We start from the raw sequence: 12,642 nt of genomic DNA on the forward strand, positions 1-12,642 counted from the left end.
AGGAGATTCAGCGCTCACTTGAACTGGAGATTCAGCGCTCACTTGAACAGGAGATTCAGCGCTCACTTGAACAGGAGATTCAGCGCTCACTTGAACAGGAGATTCAGCGCTCACTTGAACAGGGGATTCAGCACTCACTTGAACTGAAGACTCACTCACTTGAACCGGAGATTCATCACTCACTTGAACCGGAGATTCATCCCTCACTTGAACCGGAGATCCACTCGCAGGGCTCACGTGAAGCACGGGCACATCTGGGCTGACGTGAGTCGCGGGCTCGGCTGGGCTGAAGTGAGTTGCGGGCTCGGCTCGGCTGACGTGAGTCGTGGGCTCGTTAATGCACACGTGATATACAAATGGAAATACTAATAAAAATTTACAAATGTATAAATGGATATACAATGTATTTCCAAATGTATGTATTTAAATGTATGTATAATGTATTGTATTTCAAATATATTTTTAATACATTTAATACTACGTCTTTTTCACCTAATAGAAATACACTTAAAAAGGCATTGCAGCACAAATTATAGTTGTGTTTAAGTATATTTATAACTATAAGTTGCATTAGTAGACCATTAAAATATATTACAAATTTGTCTTTTAATACAGGTTTTTTTCCAGAAAAAATGAAAGTGGCTAAAATTATTCCCTTATTTAAATCTGGTGATAGGCATAGTCTCACAAATTATAGGCCTATATCGCTGCTTTCCCAATTTTCGAAAATTCTTGAGAAGCTTTTTGTTATGATAATCAGTTTGGGTTTCGAAGCACCCGCTCAACATCTATGGCTTTGATGAAAATCACAGAAGATATTACTACAGAATTGGAGAAAAAAAAATCATACGATTGGTGTTTCTATTGATCTTAAAAAGGCCTTCGACACCCTTGATCATGGTATATTGATATCTAAATTACAGACATATGGAATTAGAGGTGTAGTATTAAATTGGATTATTAGTTATTTAGAAAATAGACAACAATATGTTGAGTATTTAGGCCATGAATCTAAGTTGGAACTTATACAATGTGGAGCCCCTCAAGGCTCTGTGCTGGGGCCTAAATTATTTTCTTTTTATATTAATGATCTCTGTGAGGAATCAAAGATTTTACGTTTTGTTCTTTTTGCAGACGATACAATTTTTTTTGCATCAGGGAAAAACTTAAACGTATTAGTGAAAACTATTGAACAAGAATTGGTCCTACTTCAGAAATGGTTTAATAAAAATAGACTGTCATTAAATTTAAGTAAAACAAAATTTATGCTATTTACAAATTAAAAATGTCTTGACGATGTTAGTCTGAGTTTTAATGGAATAATTATTGAGAGAGTGTCAGAATTTAGGTTTTTAGGAGTACTAATTGATGAAAAACTTAAATGGAAGTCACATATAGCTTATGTAAGAAATAAAATTTGTAGAAACATTGCCGTTATGAGTAAAGTAAAGTTTATGTTAAATTGTAAGGCAATGAGAATTCTGTATTGTTCTTTTATTTTGCCATATTTGATGTATTGTTTGGAGATTTGGGGGAATATTTATTTTACAAATTTAGCGCCCTTGTTTGTTTTGCAAAAAAGGGCTTTGAGAATAATTCATGGAGTTGCTCCCAGAGAACACACTACAGGATTGTTTCTGGAGTCAGGACTACTTAAATTGAAGGACTTGGTTTCTTTACAAAAGTTGTTCACAAAGCTAAACACTGCCTGTTACCGTATGGACTGCAAACCCTTTTCACTTTAAATAGTGAGACAAGCAGAAGAAATAATGACTTCAAACAACCTTTTGCTGGAAATACCCTCAAACCAATGTGTGTTTCAGTCTCTGGTGTGAAAAGATGGAATCTTCTAGAAAATGATCTAAAATGTTGTTCAAATATCTTACAATTTAAAAATAATTATAAACAAAAGATACTTAAAGCCTATAAAGAAGAATGTGAAAACTAATAGAATTATTACAATAATTATGCTTTCGTTGCTATTGTGGTTGTTGGATCTGTCATTATTTTATCCTTGTTGGTTTTGTTTATTTAGTATCATGTAAGCAGAAGTATTATTAATAGATAATAATAATAATAATAATAGACAAAGAGAGAAAAATGTGTTATAATTGAAGGTAGATTATGTCTGGTTTGGGCTTTTCGTATATGTGTGTGTATATGCATGTATATATAAATATATATATATATATATATATATATATATATATATATATATATACATATTTATCTTTAATTTTTATGTTGTTTGTCATTTTTTGTTGGTGAGGTCATCTAATTTGTGAATCTTGTTTATAGGAATGGGGTAGGAGATTTTTTTCTTTATCCTACTCCTGTTCTTTTTTGTCATGGAATGTACTTTGTGTTGGTTGGATTTGTTAAATTGTTCTTGTGGCATTTCGTGTTGCATTACCATTAAAAGAGAATAGAAAATAAATTAAATGAAATAATGAAATTTTGTGCATAGTGCTATCATACTTATAATTACTATAGACTTTTATACAATTTAAAATACATTAACAACAAAGTACCCTTTCAAAAAGTACATTTAAAAAATAATTTGATGACTCTGGTCAATTAGTATACTTAGTTTTTGGACTCTTAAGTTGAACTTAATTACATCTTTTTACTTTTAAGAAGTACATATCAAGTATTCTTTAAATAAAGCACCAGAAGTAGAAGCATACTGGTTTTATACTTCATGTACTTCATTCATATTTATAATACACTAAACAAAGTATACTACTTTTTTACCTGGATAAGTTAACATTTGTTAATGTATTAACTAACATTAAGCAATAGATTTGTTGTAGAGACAGTGGTAATATTACAGATGTTTGTGTTGTATTGTTCATGAGTGTCTGCAGTATCAGACTGTTCACAGGACCACACACACACACACACACACACACATTTGAATACTTTTAATTGGATCTGAAAGACATTACAAATTGAACACAAGATCCAAATACTATCCAAATACAATAGGGTCTTTGACATGGTGACAGATCAACGGTTCATGGCTAACACACTTGTAGAGGTCATTCCATTTATAATACTCCACACAGTGCCCCCCCCCCCCCCGCCGCTGCTCACTCCGGCACGCTGGGAACCACACTCTTCAGCACCAGCGGGACGTCTTTATCTGCGGTTCCGAAGAGCGGGAACATCTTCTCCGGGAACTGGGCCGTGAAGGAGTGCAGCTCAGAGCCGCTCTTGGCGTTGTAGAAGATCATCTGCCCCTCCTCCAGGTCCAGGTACACCCCGACGCGCCGCAGGTGTCCGGTGACGCGCACCTTCGCTAGCGGTGGCACGGTCAGTGCGCGTAAGTGGCTCCCGCTCCACCACAGCGCGTAGTATCCGCTGGCGGGCGTCATGTCGAACAGACCCTTCCTCTGCGCAGACTCACACATCACTCCCAGCTTCCAGTCGCGGTTCTCCCCCACGCTCACCTGAGGAGAGAGCAGGGCAGCAGTTAGCGGCACGCAGGGCAAAGGTCACTCGTGTTAGGCGAGCTGAGCGAGGCGTCTGGCCCGGACCAGCACGTACAGGTCAGCAGAGATATCTGATATTCCTGCACGTCTGATGCACATCTCTGCACAAGACCAGATGTTGAAGCGCTGAGAGTGTGTGTCTGTGCGTCTGTGAGTGTGTGTATGTGTGTGTGTGCATGTGAGTGTGTGAGTGTGTGTAGCACCTCCCAGTAGTGGCGTCCCGACTCGTATCCGTGTTTCGCGAATGCACAGGACCAGACGTCGAAGCGCTGAGAGTGTGTGTCTGTGTGAGTGTGTGCGTGTGTGTGTTTGTGAATCACCTCCCAGTAGTGGCGTCCCGACTCGTATCCGTGTTTCGCGAGTGCACAGGACCAGACGTCGAAGTGGTGAGAGTGTGTGTCTGTGAGTGTGCGTGTGTGTGTGTGTGTCTGTGTCTGTTTGTGTGCATGTGAGTGTGTGCGTGTGTGTGTGTGTGTGTGTAGCACCTCCCAGTAGTGGCGTCCCGACTCGTATCCGTGTTTCGAGAGTGCACAGGACAAGACATCGAAGCACTGAGAGTGTGTGTCTGTGTGTGTGCATGTGAGTGTGCGTGTGTGTGTGTGTGTGAAGCACCTCCCAGTAGAGGCGTCCTGACTCGTATCGGTGTTTCGTGAGCACACAGGACCAGACGTCGAAGCGCTGAGAGTGTGTGTCTGTGTGTCTGTGAGTGTGCGTATGTGTGTGTGCATGTGAGTGTGTGTAGCACCTCCCAGTAGTGGCGTCCCGACTCGTATCCGTGTTTCGAGAGCGCACAGGACCAGACGTCGAAGCGCTGAGAGTGTGTGTCTGTGTGTGTGTGCGTGCGTGTTTGTGAAGCACCTCCCAGTAGTGGCGTCCCGACTCGTATCCGTGTATCGCGTATCGCAACTGCACAGGACTAGACGTCGAAGTGCTGAGATTGTGTGTCCGTGTGTGTGCATGTGAGTGTGCGTGTGTGCATGTTTGCATGTGTGTGTTTGTGAAGCACCTCCCAGTAGTGGCGTCCCGACTCGTATCCGTGTTTGGCGAGCACACAGGACCAGACGTCGAAGCGCTGAGAGTTGTTCCTGTAGAACTGCAGTTTCTCTCCACGCTTCAGTTGCTTGCGGTCCTCAGACAGGATCAGGAACGGGTACGCCGACATGGGGTTCAGGGTCACGTCCTCTACACACACACATTTCATTAGGCCTTGCATTTCACAAATCATTCATGTGTTTTTTTAAAGCATTGAAAATAGGAGGAGGAATGACTTTGCTTTTCATGAACAATATCTACAGTATATTATATTCCAGACTGAAGGAAACATGAAGGGCAACAGGAGTCGAGAACACTCACCCAGATAACCTTTAACCTTCTTGTGTCCTAAAAGACAAAACGTTCAACGTCTGATCAAAACAGAGATGGTGTGTTAGGCAAAAAAAACCCTGCATATTTTAAAAATTTATGCGAGCTTATCAATACTGGATCCTGAGTGAAGTGGAAATATGGATATGGATATGAATAACTCGTAGTCAGACTCGTAACCCGAAGGTTGTGGGTTCGAGCCTCAGTACCGTGAATGAACACGATCTCTTCCACTGTCATTATCAATGTGTGTGTTTGTGTTTTTGTGTGCGTATCAAGCTAGCATGAGAAAAACTAATAATAGAGTGAATGTTACTCACTATCAACATCTAACTGAATATCTGACCTGAACTCTTTTAAAAAGAAGTGGATACACAAATGTATGGATGCAATAAAATGTATATATACATACCCAGTTTTAGTTTGCGTAGATCTGTAGAAAGGAAAGAGTGGAGATTAGATTAGATTAGATTAGTCCATGCCACTGCTGTTCCAGATGTGTTCTCTGAGTTTCATGTACCTTTCAGTGACCAGTCCTTCTTCCTCAGCGACCGGACGCTCACCATACTCTCGCTCTCCGTTAGCCTGGGCACTGAAAGCACACACACACACACACACACACACACGATCCAGTTAGCTAGATTGTGGCCAAAACTGGTACTGCAATCACTTTCAAATTAGGGTGTACCCCCCCCCCCCTCCCCCTCCAACTTGACTCGAGGTTGCCAGATATGCTGCAGGATCCAGCAGGAACGTAGGCTGCTAAGAAGCTTCCAATGGCAAGTGACGAGTCCTACACTGTGAGTTTTTTTTCCAGTAGCCCCACATTGCAGTACACAAGATCCAGGGGGTGGAATTTGATCCAGATCAAGGGGGTGGAGATGGGTAGAATTAGGGGCAGGGTTAGTGATCAGGGGGCGGAGATGTGTAGAATTAGGGGTGGGGTTAGGGATCAGGGGCGGAGATGGGTAGGGTTAGGGATCAGGGGGCAGAGATGGGTAGAGTTAGGGGTGGGGTTAGGGATTGGGGGCGGAGATGGGTAGGGTTAGGTGTATGTAAGGTGGGTGGAGATGGATCTGGATCCAGCTCCTCCCCCTGGATTTTGTGTTCTGCAGTGAGGACCATCTCTTTTTTTCTATTAATTATTTATTTCTGACTTGGTCACAAAGTATTTCAGATTCATATCAAGTTTTTTGGGGGGGTTTGCAACGTTATGCATTTTTTTTTATCCGATTCCGACATGCTTGTATCTCAGCTGTGGTAACTAGAGAAGAGCTGGCACCCAGGATCTGTGATTGTTAGATCGGTGGAGGGTGGCACATCAGAACACAACATGACAACATGAACATTAGTTGAGGACTGCAACTTCACTTTTTAAATGACAATATCCTGGCTGGACTACTGTTACGGACTATAAGTATTTGAAATGAACATAATTTCTTTTCTTTTTTGAACATGATTTCTTAATGTCTAGTGACATATCATGGAAAATGTATGATTAATTGAAAGACATTTCTTGCATACAGCTCCTTTAACAGAAGAAAGAAACGTTCATTCACACACAACAGTGTTTGAGCTGGAGAACACACATTCTGCAACATGACATCGTGACTTTTGCGTAAACATACACGCCACTTTCGAGTCAGGTGGCGTGTTATCTCTACGCATTTTGAGCTATCCGCGTGTATCCGCGTGTATGCGTGTATGTCTACGCCATTAACGTCCGCGTCATTCCGCGTGTCTGTACACGCAGTCAAATCTACAGTCATAAATGCCATTACCCCAGTGACGGTTAAGTTTAGGGATGGGGTTGAGGTAAGTCATATCTTTTTTTTACCTAGGATGGTAAGGGAACAGTCATAAATGCCATTAACCTCAGTGACGGTTAGGTTTAGGGACGGGGTTGAGGTAAGTCATATATTTATATAACGTTAAGTCAACGGCGTTTATAAACACGCTGAAAGGCGATTATGGGTCTTGATAGCACGCCAAAAATGGAGATACGAATTGGCGTGGCATACACACGCTACTTCATGAGATCAGTCTGCATTCTGAAGCCGGATTGCTGCAGAAGTGTGCAAGAGTGTGAGTGCCCGCTCAGTCTCACCGGAGCGTGTGTAACGCACTTCCCCGAGGCAGATGTGGTCGAGTCGCTCACGGATCTCTCCTAGCGCGGCCTTTACATCCCCGAGAGAGAAGCTCAGCGAGAGGTCCTCCTCCGGTGGGTCCGGCGCAGCGCTGAGCGGCCCCTGGGCGTCCTCGAAACTCTGCAGCGACACACCCGAACACACGACACTACATGAGTGGGAGAGCATGACGGAGGAACACAGCCGTCTTCATATCACAGGAACCTTAGATATAATCTCTGAATCTGATCAAACATACAGTGATTTATGGATGCACAGTAATGATTCTAAGGCCCCGTCCACACTACTGCGTTTTCGTTTAAAAACGGAGACCTTTTGCTACGTTTGCACCTCCCGTCCACACTAAAACGGGAAAAACGAAGACCTAAAACGGAGAAGTTTAAAAACGCTGCAGCTGCGTTTTGCGTTTTGAATCTCCGGAGGGAGTTTTAGTGTGGACGAGACAAAACGGAGGAGTTTACAAACAATGACGCTCACGCTCGGCTCTATGATTGGGTGTCATCAGTCATGACGTATCTTTCCCTGATTCGCCAACCACTGTTTACACCGGCGCGCGCATGCCCAGTGTTGGTGAATGGTCACGTGATCTACGTTTTCAGTCGTTTTAGTGTGGACGGAGATAAATTCTAATTCGCAGGTAAAACGCTAGTGTGGACGGAGATCGTTTTCGTTTTAATTCTCCGTTTTTAAACGAAAACGCAGTAGTGTGGACGGGGCCTGATAGGCTCACACGGCACAAACGTTTCCTCAGGGTTTCTGTCCCGATCTCCTGCACAAATATCCAAAAATTCTTAACTCAATACATATTTACTGGAGAAACAACATGACTGAAGATATTAAGCCTTGTTTACTGAAAACAAAACATGAAAATGAAATTTGTGTTTAAATCAAGAACTAATCTGTCATTGGAGTCAGAATAATCATAGTTTTCCTGAATGAAGTTTACTCTTCCGACTCCACCGACGGATATTAGTTCTTGACTTAAACGCAAACTCATTTCATTTCTTTATATTTCGATTATCCATCTAATGTTTTTCAGTCACACGTGTCTTGTTCATGGTCAAAAGTGTTAAATTCAGTAAAATTAATGTTATATATTTTTGTTCAATAATATTTTTTATTTTGAGAGAATTTCATGTTACTAATTAATAATTATGATCTTTTTCCCATTGAAAATAACCTATTTTATAAAACATCTATACTGCCATTGTGTAACTATATAAAGAGTTTTAAATGTATATGTAGATTCTATAATTGTTTAAAACTAATAACTATTAGGTTACTTCTATTAGGTTGTGGATGTTATTTATTTAGACATTCTCAAATGTTGATTTGAAGTATCAGTTTGCATGAGTCGCCCTGTAATGGACGGATGTCCGGATGGGACGGAGGGAAGAGGAGTTAGTGCACCTGGAGGAAGCCGATGTGGTCGTGGGACACTGCCTGCGCCTCCAGCCGAGCCCTGCGCTCCTGCAGCTCCTCCAGCGCCTCCTCCAGCCGGGACACGACGCTCTGCCCTCGGCCAATCACAGCCTCTCTCCTCTGCTCGATTCCACCCACCAGCTCCGCCCGGAGGCGATGCACGGAGTGTGTGACGTTAGACAGAAGCTGCTCGAGCTCCGCCAGCTCGGCCTCAGAGTAGCTCTGAAACACACACACACACACAGATGAGTGACTGAGAGTAGCTCTGACACACACACACACACACACACACACACACAGACACAGATGAGTGACGGAGAGAAGCTCTGAAACACACACACACATTCATCTACACACTGTAAATTGCACAAGGGAGTTTTAAAGTGGACCTGCAAGTCCTGTAGTTTGTTCTTCATCTCCGTCAGCTGAGCCTTTCTGTTGTCAATGCACGTCTGCAGGTCCAGCTCTGTTTTACCCAGAAGCCTCTACGAGGAGAACACACATTAGTCTCTCTTGTCCACACTAATATGTTCTCGTTTGAAAACACATCTTTCCTCTCAGCTCTGGCCTTCCGTCACACTGAGACGCGTCTTTATAGATATTGATGTTTATAGCGTAGCCTATTGTGCCTATCATGTGCCACTCCCTTTCACACTGTTGCTGAAATGTGTAACTTCACACACTCTTCACATCTCAGTCCTGCAGACGTGATGGAGGTCCCTCGCATCGGCGGCGGTGACACACGAGATGGCGATCGAGAGCGGCCGGATCGTCGCTGAATCAGGAGATATGACTTCATCATTTATTGATCCGTCTGTCTCATCTCAGAGCTTCTGAGGGGTCGCGCACACGCAGGAAAGGGGAGTTAGCGTTTCATGAATCCCGATACATTTGAAAATGGCGTTTTCGATTAAAAGCGCTCTCCGTCCACACTAGCGTTCTCAGGCGTTTCAGTGCAGATGAGAAAGTTTTGTAAAAATGCCTGAGAACGCTGGTGTGGATGGAGAGCGCTTTTAAAACGAAAACGCCAGTTTCAAATATATCCGGATTCATGTAGACGAGGCCTAATTTGTTGTTTACACAGAGACTGTTTTCAAAAACTTGCGTTTTCAAGAACCCAAAATTGTGTTGTTGTGTAAACAAATGGCCAAAATGCATAAAAAGCGTTTTTTAGTAAGAACCATAAATTCCCACCACCTGTTTCCCTCTGATTCAACCCAACTCATTTAAAAACCATGTGATGGAACAGGTGTGGCTTTCACCTGCACCACTGATGCACACCGCCATCTAGTGGTGGAACAAATTACATCTGGCTCCTACAGCACCTGTTTGCTGGCGCGCTCCGTCTGCACGGAGACGGTGGTGTGTGTGCGGTGCTCCTCCAGCACACAGATGGCACACACACACTTCTGGTCGGTGCGGCAGTAGACCTCGAGCAGGCGCCCGTGTTCGGGGCAGGTGCGGCCCCTGAGGGCCTCTTGGGGGTCCAGGAGCCGGTGTGAGGAGTAGAAGAGTGTGTTCTGGTGCGGGAGCAGGTGCAGCTCGCAGTACGAGGCGGTGCAGGTGATGCAGGAGCGCACAGCCGGGCTCTTCACGCCACTGCACACGTCACACAGGATCAGCTCTGCGGGGGCGGCTCCGGGTGTGGGGACTCCAGGGCCGGCTCCGTTAGCGACTCCGGCATCGGCTCCGTTAGCGACTCTCTGCCGCGGCTTGGGTTCGGGAGGCCCGCCGTACTGCATCTCTTTATACTTCTGTGTGATGTGTGCGAGCACATGGTTGATGCTGAGCTCGGGCCGCTCCTGGAACTCACGCTTGCACAGCGGGCAGCAGAATACGGAGCCGGGGCCGGAACCCGAGGCCCAGTAGCCCCCGATGCAGGCCTGGCAGAAGTTGTGTCCACAGGGAATGGAGACCGGTTGGATGAAGAGATCCAGACAGATGGAGCAGGAGAGCTCCTGTTCAGAGGAGAGATCGGCTTCCATCTGAGGATCCTGCAGACACACACATCATTTATTTAGTTTGTTTGCTATATGAGACTAGCAGTAAGCTAGATCAATGTTGGAATCTAACATTTTCATCATGTTGAGCTGCATATCACTGATTAGTTTTATGTACACTTGGTCACCTGGCCAATAAAGTACATACAAGATGCAAGAGCATCTCCGTCGAGTCGAAGTTAGCCGCGGACGCTAGCTCTCTGCATCTCGAAAACACCACACCAATTGATCCTCGTTTTATTTCTCCTTTTGTCCTAAAGTCTGCTTGTTATGATCCATAATGCTGGAGTGAAACAACAACAGCGTGAGCACGCTGCTAGATGTTACGCAGTTGTCCATGTCTGTCGCCATGGTTACTATGGCAGTACGAGCGGACACCGGGATAAATCGGATATTACGTCAGTGACAGCCGACACGTGAACAGGGACGGGCACTTTTTAAAATTGTGAATTTCTCTGAATTTACAAATTCTTGGGAACATTTAGGATAATGGAAATACACAATTGAAAGAAATATATAATACTGTGCAAGTGGCTTTTGGATATTTGAATACAGAATTCTTACATATTGTACATTTTTATGTGTCTTGAATGCTCTCTGGCTTTAGCTAGCAGTCCCGAAGCGCCAGTGTCGCCCTGGGAGGATCCTTCAGCTCTGATAAACGTGGTCAACATGATTCCAGTTGGAAGTCGCATTCCAGTTGGATTCGCATGGAAGTGACACACAATTCTGTATTATTCTGCCAGACGTATGATGTTGAGGTCACTTTGTAAAGAAAGATATATATAGCGCACATATTCAAACACGCATAACCAGACTAAACACGTGATGATACGCATACATGTGCGCCGTCAGAGTTTTCACAGATTCGTGTTTTTAAGGTTTATGTGATGTTCACGTTTTTTTTTTTTTTTTTTTAACTTAGAACCTTTTTCACAGTGTGTGTTCGGGAGCTCAAACACTGTAATCGTGCAAACTAATGGCCGGAACTCATTAAAGCCACACTGTGCGGCAATATTAACCAACTGCAAAACCACAGAACCATACGTCATAGCAGTGTGAGGACGACAGCGCCAGCCTGACAGTCTGATGCCGGAAGTGGGCCATATAAGGCGGATGCACCTTTTTAGAGAGAAACGCAACTTTCATACGGATTACATAAGCAGAAGATATTTGTTTTCAATTCTAATTTATTCGTTTTAAAGTGGACATTTCAAGCTTTTGCCTACATAGGCTATATTTTGTTTCAGTTCTCGCGCTTCAGTTCACGGAGATCATGAAAGTGCGCCTGATTGTTTTAGTTTATTTTACAAAAGCATGTTTTCTTGTTATTGTAAGTTTACACAAATTTTTTACACAAAAAAAGTTTACACAAAAGCCGTTTTAGCTTTGTACCCAGCCTTACTCGTTGTAATTGACCTTTCGCCGGCCCCTCCCACAAAACGGCCGTTGTCCAAATACACATCATAGCAACCGTTACTATCTGTGCTGCTCCATCAAACAGTGACTCCAAGCAAGATGGTGAAGCGGTGCGCCCACGGCGTTTGTAAATTGGAGACACAAGACACCCCAAGAGATTGTCTGGAGAAGTTGTATTTTTTCCCTTTCCAAAGCCCAAAACACAACGCGAGCGGTGCCTAAGATGTATTAAACAGTGTGGACGGCCCCAATCCCAGTTAAATGTGTTTACTTTTTAAACACGAAAATCGCATTCAGCATGACACGCAAGCGGTTGCTGTGGTAATGAAAAACCTGCTTGTTAAAGCGAATGTGTAACGTAACTCCTGTATCGGAGGCAAAATGACTAAATATTGCAGCGCAAGTTATGTATTTCTAACTACAAACAATTAGCCACTGAACCAGTTTATAAAATCTTCAAGACTGTGCTTGTTGCATTTGAGGAAGCATGGTCATGGGGTTTTTCTGATTTTGCTTGAGACTGGTAAGCATTAGCCTCAATAGTAGTCATGTCTCATTCTTTTCTTATTTTTATATTTTGAATAAATCCCTCCACCGCATACTATAACCCCTTTTGCTTCGATCTTGCTTGATATCGATAGCTCGATAGATATCGATAGATAAAATTGATAGCTCCAAAAAATTCTAATCTTACTTGTAAGAATTACAATTAGAGAGCTCTCTAATTCAATTATTACTAGTAAGAATTACAATTACAGAGCTCTCTAATTCAATTCTTACTAGTAACAATTGCAATTA

The 12,642-nt window shown here is 43.3% G+C and overlaps 1 protein-coding gene across 1 annotated transcript in view; it reads right to left on the bottom strand.

The window, feature by feature from the left end:
• Nucleotides 1-2,909: 2,909 nt before the first annotated feature.
• The window catches only part of btr30 (bloodthirsty-related gene family, member 30), a 75,913-nt gene continuing 66,180 nt past the window's right edge, over nt 2,910-12,642 (bottom strand). The window contains exons 2-10 of the mRNA XM_039680415.2: nt 9,751-10,419; nt 8,815-8,910; nt 8,414-8,647; nt 6,964-7,123; nt 5,377-5,448; nt 5,269-5,289; nt 4,848-4,874; nt 4,501-4,676; nt 2,910-3,452 (exon numbers count right to left, since the gene is read on the bottom strand). Of these exons, the coding sequence (XP_039536349.2) occupies nt 3,093-3,452; nt 4,501-4,676; nt 4,848-4,874; nt 5,269-5,289; nt 5,377-5,448; nt 6,964-7,123; nt 8,414-8,647; nt 8,815-8,910; nt 9,751-10,410 (1,806 nt within the window). The 5' untranslated portion in view covers nt 10,411-10,419 and the 3' untranslated portion in view covers nt 2,910-3,092. The remainder of the gene's footprint in view (nt 3,453-4,500; nt 4,677-4,847; nt 4,875-5,268; nt 5,290-5,376; nt 5,449-6,963; nt 7,124-8,413; nt 8,648-8,814; nt 8,911-9,750; nt 10,420-12,642) is intronic.

Source organism: Pimephales promelas, chromosome 18, assembly GCF_988280905.1.
Source record: "Pimephales promelas chromosome 18, fPimPro1.hap1.1, whole genome shotgun sequence".
Classification (NCBI taxonomy): domain Eukaryota; kingdom Metazoa; phylum Chordata; class Actinopteri; order Cypriniformes; family Leuciscidae; genus Pimephales; species Pimephales promelas.